The following is a 13,246-nucleotide window of genomic DNA, read 5'->3' on the forward strand; positions in this document are numbered from 1 at the left end:
TCTCAGCACAGGGTAAGCGAGCGAGCCCACCCGGTGGTTGATCAATGCCTGGCTGTCATATCTGCTTTCTCCTGGTGACATTGGATCCCAGGCCCATCACTGCTGCCCTTCGTCAGAGGCAAGTCTGGTTGCTGTTCACGGTGGGTGCAAATACCGATATCATTTCCCCGTCCGGGGGTCCCACACCCCGAGCTTCTAGGAGGGGCTGCGTGGCTGTGCACCCTGGGAAGGAGGCACTCCCTCCGGGCCCAGACACTGAGGGGCCCCCAGAGGCCCCACCCCGCTGCCGTGCCATCGGGACCGTGACCATAGCCAGGATGCCAGGCCACACTTACAGACGTAAATCAGGATCACCTATCTCACACGTGCTTTCAAAGCACAGCCTCTGTCCAGGAGGAGAGGTCAGAGATGTTGGGGCATCCAGAGCAGCTGCTGGCTCTGTGCCAGGAGCCCACGTCCCTGGACCAGAGAGGCACCCCCGCCCCAGGAGCTAGAACGATCTGGCTGGCAGTCGCCAGCACGTGGGGACTGGGTCCCCCGAGCCCAAGGACCCACACGTGACAGTGGGCGAGGTCAGGAGCTCACTCTCCCCCAGACGAGCTAGCACTGTGAGTGAGGCTCCAGAGACCACAGTGGGGGCCACAGATGAGCCACCCAGATGTGCCACCTGCTGAGTGCCACTGTGTGCCGTTTGAAGCTGTGGAGTCTGGCTACTTGTAAGCGGCAAAGGGGGCCTACTGTCTGCTACCTGTCCCCACAAGCTGCTCACAACCAGGGGACAGAACTTCCCCAAGCAGTCGAAGGGCCTCATCACCTGGGCACCTTGGCCTTTGTGGTCTCTCCTGACCCTTCCTATCCCCCCATAGGCCCCACTGGCACCATCATGTCACCTGTGTGGCCTTGCACTTGGCTGGCCCAGTGCGTGACTCCCTGTGACCCTCACAACCTTGTGGATGGCACTCTGGGACCTCCTGGACCGGGAATCTCGGCCCAGATGAAGACACCTGTCTGGCATCCATGTGTTAATATGACTGGATAGCTCCTAAGGGCCCCTTTCTCCCCATACTCCGATGCCCTTAAAATGCATTGAACTCCAGGCTTGCTGAATAGCATTTAGGGACCAGAGTCTCAGGCAGTGTAGGCTGCCCCAATGAACACCATGGACCAGGGGGCTTACACAAAACACATGTATCCCTCACAGGTCTGAGGCTGGACCTCCAACATCCAGGTGCTAGCACATTCGGGGTCTGTGGGGACCCCCTTCCTGGGCTCCTTGAGATCCTCACGTGGTGGGGACAGAGAGAGCCCTGGGCTCTTGTTCTCCTTATGAGGACATGAAGCCTGTCACGGGTCCCCCTTCCTAACACTGTCACCTGGGCTCATGCATGAATCTGGGGGGGTGGGTGTGAACATGGGTCTGTGACAAGTCAGATATATGTCGCAACACACAGCCAGCACTAAAGACCCTCAGCACCACTAGTCTCTGGGGCCCCACTCAGCCCTGTGTCCCCTGCAGGATGGTCACAGAAGGGTGACGTGACTGGCAGCCTGTGCCTGCCCCCAGCCAGCTGCGTTAGGACCCACTGTGCCTCAGTTTCCTCTGCTGACACGCAGGTATGCAGCTGTCTCTCCTGATGTCAGCACAGGGGCCACCCAGCTCCAGGTCCCAAGGAGGTGAACCTGGGGTCTCTGCCCCGCACTGTGAGGGGGCCCAGGACCTAGCCTCACAACCCTCAGGCACCACGCTGAGCTGTCACTGGGTGTCGGGGCTTTGGGTTAAACCCTCATCTTGCCCTCGGCCTCACAGCTGTTACAGGTGTGTAAATGGCTCCAGAGAGGGATGGGAGGGGTGGGGGTGCAGCCAGCCGTCTTTCACTTATACCTCTGTCCCTCTGTCTGGGTCACAGTAAGGCCCCGACCCTACTACTTCCTTCACCCTGCACCTGGTGCCGTGATTCAGCCTGTGAGGAATGAGAGCACTTCTCCACAGTGCAGGGAGCCGTCCCAGAAGGTGCCCACACCCGGCTGCCTGGCCGGTTGTCACGCCCAATACCCTGAAGGCCCCTCAAACCCAGAGTCCCCTGACCCTGAGACACGGTCCTCCTCCTCTGAGCCTCTCCCTGGAGTCCCAGCCCTGAGAGACTTTCTGCAGGGCTGTCCACACGGCTGAGGGGCCAACGTCCAGGAGCAGGTGGCGGTGGCCCCGCCTTGGACCTGGGACAGGGTCCCTGAGCTGCAGACCACATGTGGTGGAGAGGCCGGCTCAGGCAGAGCAGACACGGCGCCCCCACAATCCTGGGAGATGTGTGAGGCACTCAAATGGAAGGTGGCCCACTAGGGAGTGTTCCAGGGTCCGGGGAACACATGGTTGCTTAACAGTTTAGCGATAGCTTGTTTCTCAGGAACCGGGGGATGTCACCTTCAACCCAGAGCGCACATGCGTGCAGCCTGGAAAGCGGCCCCTGGACTCCAGTCCCAGCCTGTGGCTGGGGCCACGTGAGCCGCGCCTGCCGCCCGCCAGCGTTAATGGTTTTCTCCCTCCCAGGAGGGCAGCGCTGTGGAAGTCTGGGCGCCTTGCCAGGCCATCCTGCTCAGGGTGGAGCGGAGGCGCTGGCTGTAACACGCAGGGGAGGGATGGGCTGATGGCCGTCACCCGCGGGCTTATATCGCGATGGTGCAGCGGGGGTGGAGGGCACAGAAGCAGCTCTGGGCAGAGGAGCCCCACTCGCCCCACAGACGCAGGAGGCACCTGTGCACTGTCCCTGCAGGTCTGGTGGGGCGGCAGCCTCTTATGTGTCTGTGAACCTGGCTGGGTTTCTTCCTGCAGTAAATCTCAGCAGGCACAGGGTGCCTGTGGGCTGTGGGCTCCGCTCCATCCTTGCCTGTGGCCCTGTGTGCTCCGGGGTGAGCAGAGACTTTGTGAAGTTCCCAAGGACTGTGGGACCACATCTGCCTGAGGCTCCAGAAGGGGCTCTGAGCAGTGGGGTGGCATGTCCATCTGCACCTTCTTGAGGAAGCGCTCTGTGGCCCCCGCCCTGCTGGCCCCCTTCTCCAGGCCCCGCAGAAGCCGGCAACGTCTTCTCTTGTCCTTCGAGGACACAGAGCTGCACATGGGCCCCGGGGGAGCAAGGAGGTCGGGGGCCCACACTCTCCCTGTGGGTCTCTGCCCAGGTGGGCTCTGGCTGGTCCCATGGCTCTCTGTCTTGGGGACAAGGTGTGAGGTCTCGCCGAGCCCTGAGGGCTCCCTAGAAGACGAAAGGGGTCTGTCCTGTCTGTATGGAGCCGTCTGGGAGCCACAGGGGCCATGGACTCCTCCAAGGGCATTCTCTCTGCACCCTCCATGCACTGGGGACCACTGGGAGACCCCTACTTGCCTCCACGCTCCTGCCCTCTTCTGCCTAGAAGACCCCTGTGGGAGTTTGTGCAACTTGGGCACTGGGAGGGCCCGTGGAGGGTTGCTGCAGGACCCTGGTCCGTGCTGGGTCCCCTCCCTGCCTGCAGCACCCCCCCCAGCCCCGCCGGCTGAGCCAGGATTACTGACACATACTTTGAACAAGTCCTGGCAGGCGGGCAGAGACTCCTGTGCCCACGGCCATGCATTTGCCCGCTTCCCTGGGCGGCTGCAGCACGTTTTGTTGGGGAAGGAATGCAGAGGCACCAAAGCGTGAGACACCTCCAGGGTGTCACCTGGGGAGGCTGTGAGGGAGACCGAGGCAGCGCTGCCCAGCGTGCTGTGGGGGTCCGGCCCCAGAGCTGGGAAGTTGTGCTGTGGGGGTCCGGCCCCAGAGCTGGGAAGTCAGCCAAGAGGTGTCCCGGGAGGAGCCCAGCCAAGGGGCTTCTGTTTTTCACAGGAAAGATCCATCATTCACTCTGGAGGGGGGGGGTGTCAGGTCTCCGGGCCGGCGGGCTCTGCCTTCCTGGGCTTCCACTCCTGCTCCCCATGAAGTGCAGCTCACCACCTCCCAGCACCGTGTGGGCACGACTGTCACTTTCAGCAAGCCCATCTGGAGCCACTCCGCCTCTGGAGACTTCTGAGCCCTTCACCCGGGCTTGGAAGGAGCAGACGCAAACTCTCGCATGTGGACAGTGCCGGGTGGCTGACTGTGGAGGGATGCTGGTCCACAGGCAGGATCCCCCACCCAGGCCTGCCGGGCAACGTAGAAGGTGTTCCCTGACCTAACAACTTGGGTTTGGGGTTTTTCAAGTGTCCAACCCACTATTACAAAGTGCACAGAAATGCTTCATGAGAACAGTACATAATACAAAACCCAACAGGTCACAACAGCCAGGACATCCCCAAGCGTCCCCTGTCTTCCATTTCTGTTCTTATTTCTTCACGGACAACTGTCCCAGGATGGGCCCCGGGGGCCACTTGCAGCATGACTGCTCCTTTCATTGAGGCTCCTGTCCTGGGCCACGCCCGCCGGCCCCTGGGGGCTGGAGATCTGCACCCGGGAGCTGGGAGGGAAGCACAGCTTTACAGCTTTTCTCTAACTAAGACCATTTCCTCCATCTCCTCCTCCATTGTATTGCCTGCCACAAAGGATTCTAGCAGGTTTATGCAAATAAAACAGAAAATCGTCTTCTAAAACAGCGAGCCCAGTGAGACACAGGGGACACCCTGGGTGGGAGAGACAGTCTTGAGTGTGTGGGCGGTCAAGTCAGGGGAGCCCCAGGTGGGGGTGCAGATGTGGACCTGGTGGTTCTGACCATGCGTGTTTCACCTGTGGCCATTTCTCACGTGGCCCCTTGATATAAGGATGGCCACTGGTGGGCTCCCTGCACCCTGAGATCCTACAACACCAGAGGAGTGACACCATCTGGTGTCTGGATTCCTCTGATCTTATGACCTCACTACTGTCCTCACCAGCCTCAGGGCTAAAGAGAGAGGCAGAGAAAGAGGGAGAGAGACAGAGACAGGGAGAGACAGAGACAGGGAGAGACAGAGAGACAGAGAGAAACAGAGACAACAAGAGACAGAGAGAGATAGAAACTAGGAGAGACAGAGACAGCGAGAGACAGAGAGATAGAGATAGGGAGAGATAGGGAGAGACAGAGACAGGGAGAGACAGAGAGACAGAGAGAGACAGAGACAGATACATAGCGGCAGGCAGACTGGAGAAATGAGCGGCAGGGGTGCCCTGGGGAGGGGCGCAGGGGTGCAGAGTCACCAGAGGCAAGGCAGCTCCGGGAAGGCTTGTGTGTGGACCCTGCTGTCTGAGCAGGTGAGCCCTCAGGTCCCAAGTCATCTGACACAGGCCACCCCTCACCCTGGTGGCTCACCCCTGGGGCCATAGTGGCGCCTCCAGAATGCTCCTGGCTGGCTACCCTCTCTGACCTCAAGTGCACCTGCACCCCACAAACACAGAGGATACCCATGTGGGGGCCCGAGGGGTGGCACGGGACAGGGGCATGCAGAAGAAGCTCTGGGAGGTGGGCAGGCTTGTTGCTTAGTTGGCCTTCCAGGTGGCAAACAAGGCATAGGGGCCAGATACTCGCTTTTAGCTGGGAGTCCCTTGCCAGGAAATCTGTGTGGGGGCAGTGGTTAGGGACGGTGAGACGACTCTGGTGGTGGGGGGAGAACCAGGGAGCACTGCAGTGGGAGCACGTCCCAGGCCACAGATCTGACCCCGGTGGCTTCACAGGGGAATGTCCTGGGTCAGCCCGGGTGGCATCTGCTCCCAGCACAGAGGCTGTGGAACACAGGGTCTGACTCAGACGGGTGAGGCTTTTTGTGCTGATGAAGACAAGGCAGCTAGCTGCTGGCCACTGGGGCTGTCACTGCAGGGCAGTGAGGGAGTGAGGTGGACGGCAGAGGGCAGGCTGGCCAGAACAGGCAGGACACGGTGGGAATGGGGCAGAACAGCCTGGTGGGGGCAGTGGGGGGCCTGGCCTCTGCTAGGGGCCCAGGTTAGGCTCAGGGGGCTTACAAGATGCCTGCAGCCCAGACTCAGGGACACAGGAGGAAGGGGCTCAGAGCATGGCACAGAGCTCTGGTGCCTACAGAGTACTGTTCTCCGTGTTCCGAGCATCCTGTGTTTGCTTAGTTCTAATTCCATGACACTCCTGTCTGCTCAGAGGAGTGGTGCAGCCCTGTCACCTCTCTGGTTCCTTCCCTGGGAGCCCCCCCCCCCCCATCTGTCACAGGATCGCATAAGGAGCCCACAAGGCACGCTCTCAATGTTCAGGTCCTGGGACTGTGACCGGGTCTGGGCTCCGCAGGGACCTGCCCCTGGCACCGAGGGTGAGGGCCGGGTGAGGGGCGCTTCCTCCCCGCACTGGGGAGCGGTGGCTTTGGGATTCCCTGCAGGGCGGCGGCCAGCTCCTCCACCCTCCCACCAGGAGCCACACCAACTTCAAAAGCCTAATTACTCCTGATTTGGGCTGTTTCCTCAGCGTCCCCGCAGGTGAGAAAGCCCCCGTTACTTTCACTTTTATATGCAAGGTGTGGGGAGAAGGGGGGGTTGCCGTAGCTTCGCTGGGGGAGGGAGGGAGAAACGGAACAACCAATTAGGGGAGGCTGAGCGTGAAGGTGAGAAGTTATAAAGAGAGGGTCCCTCAGCCGCACTGGGGGGAGGGAGGGCTGGGGAGAGGAGGGGCCACGGGGGGAAGGTCCTCCAGGTAGGGCGTGCAGACAGGAAAGCTTTCCCCAGCTAGAAAACCCTGAGTCTCTCCCTGGGAGCCGTCCTTCCGGTCTACTTGGCCTGGGAGCCTGTGGGGGTACAGCTCCGTCCCCTGCGGCTGGCCGGGGCAGAAAGGACGCAGGAGGGTAAATCCGCTGTCCCCAGGGAACCCTGAGACTGTGTCCACCACAGATGCTTCTCCTCAAGAAGCAGAATCCCCAAGCGTGAGAATCCCACCAGGAACAGAGTTGGGGTCCGGGGGCACCCTTCTCTCTGGGGCCAAGGGCTGCTCCAGAATCTTGCTGGGGTGGATTGCCCGGAGGAAGGGCCTCTCCCGCTGACCTGGGAAGCGCAGGGTCCCGAGCAAGTGCGGGTGCGCTCACATGGAACACATGTGGTCGGGGTGGAAAGGGGGGCATACCTGTGTTTGGGGGGGGGTGGTAAGGCCAGGGAGCCTCAGGGCCAACAGGACAAAGATACCGAGGTGTGGGGTGGCCAGGAGGCTGGTGACAGGGCCCTTCCTTTCGGGAGGAGCGCGGGGGCGAAGGGCGCTTCCTCCTGTGCCCAGGAATGCGGCGGCGGGTTCTAATTAGAAGCTTGCGCTGGAGCGGGCGGCCTCGGGGCTCTCTCGGACGTGCCCCCCAGCTCCCCGCGGCCGGCGAGGCGGGCGTCAGGGTCCCCGAGGCCGCAGCCCACGCTCCAAGGCCACAGGGCGCTGCAGGTGCGGCGCGCGCCGGTGAGGGACGCCCCGGGTCCCCGAAGAGCAGCCCAGCAGCCTCTCCCAGGTCCCTGGACTGGCCCGGGCCTCCCCTCCCACCCCGCCCCGCCCCGCCTGGCTGCGCCTGGACCCGCGTCCCCAGCCAGGCGCCCCTGCTCCTGAACCATCTCGAAGAGAAAAATTATTATCGGATTAGATGTACTTCGGCTCGCTTGGTTCCCCCCACCCCTTCCCCTCGGCGTAATTATTATAATTCCAGGCAAGCCGTCGGAGAAGGTTCGTGTGTGTGTGTGTGTGTGTGCGCGCGCGCGCGCGCCCGCCCGCCCGCAAGCATGGGTGTGGGGAACCTTCTCTGGAACCCCGGGTCTTCTGGTCTCATGCCCCACTTGTGACCCTCAAATCTTGGGCTTCTCAGAGCACAACGCCGCATACTGCCTTCCCCCTTTCCCTACCGCCGGCGACCCTCCCGGTGGGGGCTCTGCCAAATCAGATCCCGAAGGGATGGTAACAGTAATCCCCCCCTCCCCCCCCCCCCCACACCATATCTGTGCAGTAGACACTCGGGACCTTTCCTTTGGTTCGTCTACATTTCCATCGTCAGATTGAGGAAGGTCTAACTGAAATGTGCCTCCGACGGGAGGACCATGCAGAGAGAGCCCCAGCGGCCCCTCTTTCCTTCCCGGTTCAGACAGGGGCTCACGAAGAAACCCCTAGGGTCGCGCCCCCCGCACTCCCCCGAGCCTGAGAGGCCAAGGCTGGTGCTGGCCCCAGGGTCCTGGCTCGCCACTCCGGGCAGGTCCCGCTGTCTTTACTTAACTGCGCTGCTGCCCCAAGCTGTTGGGTCTGGTCTCACCGACTTTGTTTGAAGGTGTGCGTGCGCGTAAGACCGGGTCTGTAAGGAACGTGTCCTTGTCCCCCGCGCTGCGCCCAGCTCGCCCGCCCAGCTGCTTCGGCTTCGCGCTGCCTGGCTGTTGGTGCCATCTGCGCAGACAGTGTTCCCGCCTCTCCCCAGCCACTGCGCCCTTTCCGACGCCGGGGGCCCCTCTAGGCCCGGAACACCACTGTCCCCGGAAGCTCCGACACCCGCGTCCCAGCCCTGGCCCGAACAGGTCGAAAGTGGCCGCCAAGGAAAACAACCCGCCAGTGCCCCGTGGAGCCGCAGGGGCAGGGCGCGGGCTCCGGGCCACCGCGGGGCCCTGCCCGAGGGGACGGCGGCGGCTTGGGGCCGCTCACTCACCACCAGATCGGGTAACTGCCCAGCGCCTGCTTCAGGCCGTAGAGGAATAAGAAGTATACGAGCAGGGCCATCGCCGGGCGGGAGAGCGCGGAGGGCCGGGAGTCCGCCCCGAGAGCACGGGCGCCGGGGCGGGCCGGGCCCTGGGAGCTGGCGGGCGGCGGTGCTGGGCCCTCCTGCGGCCGCGAGGTGCGCGGGGTGCGCGGGTGTGCGCCGGTGCGCGGGCTCCGAGGGCGGCGCTGCGCCAGGTGGGCCGGCGGCCGGGCGGCGGGCCGGGGCCCGGGGCGGCGCGGGCCGGCGGGGGCGGGGCAGCGCCGCGGGGGGCGCCCGCCGGGGCCCGGGCCAGGGCCGGGGCGGGGCGGGCAGGGGGCGGGCGGGCGGGGCCCTGGAGCTGGGGCGGCGGCGGCCCCTCCCGTGGCCGCGGGGCGCGCAAGGCGCGCGGGGCGCGCCAGCTCCCAGGGCCGCGCTGTGCCAGATGGGCCGCTGGTCGGGCGGCCGGCGGGGGCTCAGGATGGTGGTCCACAGGCGCCCCTCCCAGCCCTAGGGCTGTGCCTGCCCGGCACTCCAGGGCCGCTCTGCGGTGTGGAGCCCTGCGCGCCCTGCGCTCTCCGTGTGACGCACGGTCCGGCTCTCGCTCCTGCTCCTGCTCTGTAGTGCGCTCTGTCTCTGCTCTCCAAGTGGCGGGTCTGCTCTTCCTTTCTTCCATCTCCTCGCCAGGGGGGTCTCTTCGTCCGAGGCCAGTCCCTGGAGCCGCTCCCCGCTGGTCCACTGGGAACCGAGCTGACCGCGCAGCTCGGCTGCGGAGACCCGCGGTGATGAAGGCGGCCTGCCCTGGGGACAGTGGCTGGGTGGGCGGCCAGGGCACGGGCCCCTGTCTGAAGGTCAGCACTGGTACACGGGCTGTCTGGAGCGTAGGTGTTGACGCCTCCACTTTGTTCTCCGCACCCCACCAGGAAAGAAGACGTCCAGTCCCGGGCGCTTCCTAGCGAGGGCAGGCAGTGCAGCCGGGCATCTCTCGCCCTGGGACCTCCAACCTCTGGGGCGGCCCAGAGCTCCTAGTCTTCCCCAGAAGGGATTTCTGACGACCTAGGTAAGCTTTATGACTTAGCTGATGGGGAAAGGGCAGACCAGAGAGTAAAGAGACCTATCCGAAGTGTCCAGGAGCAGCTAGCCAGTACCCACCGGATAGTCCACTGCAAAGCCCTCCTTGCATATTCTGGGGTATGCCAGAAAGACACCAGGGAACTTTTATTTGGGAGGGGAAGACCCGGTTCCATGTCTCCCCAGCTTCCCCTGGGGAAGCTGGTAACAGGTGAGAGGGCCTGTGCCTGCCAAGCGCCCTGTGGGAGACCTGTAAGTCTCTATGATAGGAATTCATGTCACTGCTGTGGAGTTTAGGGGAGCAACCTGTGGGTAGAAATCCCAACTCCGGGCTCTTTGATGTCTCTTTTCTTGTGCGTCACCTGCTTCTCCCATGAGTCCTCTCCAGCCGTGCCTCACCACCTGGCCTGCAGTGTGGGGGCCCCATGGAGAGACCATGGGGTGTGCATGTGGCCTTTTCTCTGGGCAGAGGTGCCTTAGCGTCCCTCCAGGTGCCCCAGTGAGAAACAGAGGCAGGCCACACCCACTGCTTGCTGCCCCCACCCACCTTGGTTTCCACATCTGGGAAAAGAGTCAGCCCCAGGGGTGGGTCACCTGGGTGATGCGTCAGGAGTCTTTTCCCATGTATGGAGCGAGAGCCCTTCTCTTTCAAGGAAACTTTCCTGCACACTGCCTTTGGGATCCAGTTAAGTCTATGCATGCCCGGACCCTCTACTGCACCCCTCCCCTCACCTCCAGTCACCGCAAGCCCCCCACCTGCGGAGGCAAGGAGGAAGATTCTGGAATGAAGTAGGGTGGGTGGGAGGGGAGCTGGCTCACCCGCCTCTGGACTTCCCCTCTGTCTCAGTGAAAATCCCACCCAATTATCGCATTACCGGGGGCCTGGGCTGTGGGAGTGGGGTGGGGGCCCTGCCGAGGCAGCTCCTGCTCCCCCTCGCAGCTGTGGGACCAGGGGATTAGAGTACTAATGGGGAGCCCCCAGAGGCTGCTGGCTCTGCACACACAGAGGGGATGGAGCTGGTGGACACAGTCTTCTCATCTGCCAGGCCCCTCTGGGCTCCCTTGGCCACTGGTTTCTCCCTCCTTTGCCTCTTCCCTCTGCTGTGCAGGTGAGTGCAGGGGAGAGTGAGCTGGGCAGCGCTTTCTGATGCAGGGGGAGAAAGTGGGGGAGTTCCTCTGAGGATGTGCATCTTGGCAAGCCTCTGGGCAGGCTGCAGCCTGGCTGAGCAGCTTGATGGTGGCCCTGGGCTGGGGGCTTCGAGAGCCCTTCCTTACCCACCTGTGGTCTTTGCATGCAGAGACCTTGGAGGGAAGGCTTGCCTGGCTTGGCCTCCTGGGTCTGGATGGCAGGGGGCCACCAGCCCTCCAGGGATCCTGGGAGACACCACAGAGGGGGAGTGGGCATCTTCCATGCTCCGGAGTCTGTTTCCTGAGACCCCAGAAGCATGGGGGTGGGGTGGCGTTCTTTCCCACTCCCTGACTTTCAGCAGGAAATTCTGCATCTTGGCATGAGGGTAGAGTCCAGCCTGACAGGTCTTTGCTCTGTGCTGGGGGGTTCTGTGGCGCCTGCCAGGGGCCCGCTGGCTCCAGGCCTCCAGGAGCCCTCTGTGGCTGAGGACGGTTTCCTGGCAGTGCCCCCTGCTGTCATGCAGAGGGAACTTCCTTGGCAGACCCCCGCCACAGGGCTGTCGAAGTATTCCCCACTCAGGGATGACCCAGTAGGAAGGATCCCATGGTGGGCTCTCAGAAGCCCCAGGGTAAGCCCCCAGGGGAAGAAGGCACTGTCCCAGGAGGTCTGGGAGGCCAGCTGAGAGGGCAGTTTGCTTAGTGAGGTAGTGAGCTCCCTGTCAGTGGTGGTATTTGAACCCCCTGTGTCAGGTGTCAGTCCTTCCTGTCCTCGGAGGGGAGGATCAGGCTGCAGACCTGCTTACTTGCTTCCTGGAGCCCTGGAGCCTGTGGTTGTGAGATCAGGAGGACCTGGGATCCTGCCCCATGCACGGGTCACCCAGGGACAGCTGCTTGCCAGGTGGAGACTTTCTGTCCCTCATCACCATTTACAGAACCCAGGCCAAGAGAACAACCTGATGGTGTGGCTTAGCAAGCGACTTGGTCCAGATAACAAACGTAGTAATCGGTAGGTCTTTGAAAAAAGTACGGTTTGTAAGTCATTCTCCCATGACTGCAGTTATGTGGGGAGGAGGCGAGGCCCCTCATGTCACCAGCACCTCCTCTTTATCACAGTAGCAGCCAGGAACCCAGCGGAGGCAGTACGTATCTCTCCCACAGATGAGGCTACTGCTGTGTGTCTGTGAGCATGGAAAACACCCCCCACCCCAACACCCTCGGGGATTTGCTGGCACACCCCTGGGTGCCTTGGCACACAGTTTGGGAACAGGGCTCTACTGACAGCAGCGGGGGCAGGGGGAGGGGGAGGTCCGTTGTCACCACTGGCCCACAGTTTCCTTCTTATGTTGTGTTCTAAGAGCCTTTCCTCCCCAGCCCAGATCCGAGTCAAATGTTCACTCCCTCTTGGTTTCCAGAAGGTCCCTGTAAAGGTAAGCTGTCACATCAGATGACTTGTCTGAGACTGAGTACAGTGATGATGCCACATGCTCTGGGGCCCTGGTCCCCCACTGTCCCGGGAAGGGACCCCAAGGAGGCTCAGGGCGGTGTACCACCAACTTCCCCTATGCTCCAGAAGGACTCCAGGCAGGTCAGGGCTCTCTGTGGATTACATATGCCACAAAAGTAAGGCCCTCCAGATCTGAATGCCAGTGGTGGGACTCAGGGCCTCGAGGCGGGGAGAGAAGCCAGGATGGGGTGGAGAGGGGGTGGTGGGGCGTGTTCTTGCGGGGAGCACCCATGGTCCCTGGGGCTTGTCTCTGTGCCTGGGCTCCTGGGAGATGGGGCAGACCTTCTGAGAACCCACCCATCTGTCTCAAGTTACCCTCCACAGTGGGCACTCCACCCCAGCCGACACTGGAGCCCTGGGTCAGCCCCTTCTTGCACAGAGGAACCGGGCTCAGGGCAGTGACAGGGGACCCAGGGGTGTCTGGACCCCTCCTCCAGACACCTCCAATGCCTTTCTGCTGGGGGATCACCAGCCTGCACCTCTGGGGCGTTCCATGGAAGGCCGCCATCAGGCTCAGAGAATGTGTGTCCCCCACAGCCCAGACCCCCCTGTGCATTCTGGGGTGTGCAGCCCTAGCTCATGCGTCTTACTCCATGGTCACCCCAGACTCCTGCCTCTGCTCCACTTAGGACATGGCCACCTAGCAGGCGTGGCTGACACTGTGCTTGCCAAAGCTTGCGTTATTCTTGAGTCCACTGTCCCCGGTCACTCTGACAGACAGAAGTGGCCTCATGATGTTGGAATTTGGAGGGCAAGGGTGGGGGGAAGGGTGGAATCCTGGAGTCATAGAAGCGGGGCCCCAAGTTCTAGGTCCCCAAGTAGCCACGCTGTGAATTCTCCGTGAAGGAGTACATTTGCTCCTGATGTGCTGGTGTCTCCCAGCCACAAAGTCATGAGGCCCAGAGCAGCTGGAAATAGAGCCATTGGATCCTGGCATC

The 13,246-nt window shown here is 62.4% G+C and overlaps 1 protein-coding gene across 1 annotated transcript in view; it reads right to left on the minus strand.

Annotated features, from left to right (window-relative positions):
* Positions 1-8,765, minus strand: part of WNT3A (Wnt family member 3A) — a 41,340-nt gene extending 32,575 nt beyond the window's left edge. Inside the window, exon 1 of the mRNA XM_043584665.1 lies at positions 8,579-8,765. Within this exon, the coding sequence (XP_043440600.1) occupies positions 8,579-8,649 (71 nt within the window). The 5' untranslated portion in view covers positions 8,650-8,765. The remainder of the gene's footprint in view (positions 1-8,578) is intronic.
* Positions 8,766-13,246: the final 4,481 nt, after the last annotated feature.

Source organism: Prionailurus bengalensis, chromosome A1, assembly GCF_016509475.1.
Source record: "Prionailurus bengalensis isolate Pbe53 chromosome A1, Fcat_Pben_1.1_paternal_pri, whole genome shotgun sequence".
Classification (NCBI taxonomy): domain Eukaryota; kingdom Metazoa; phylum Chordata; class Mammalia; order Carnivora; family Felidae; genus Prionailurus; species Prionailurus bengalensis.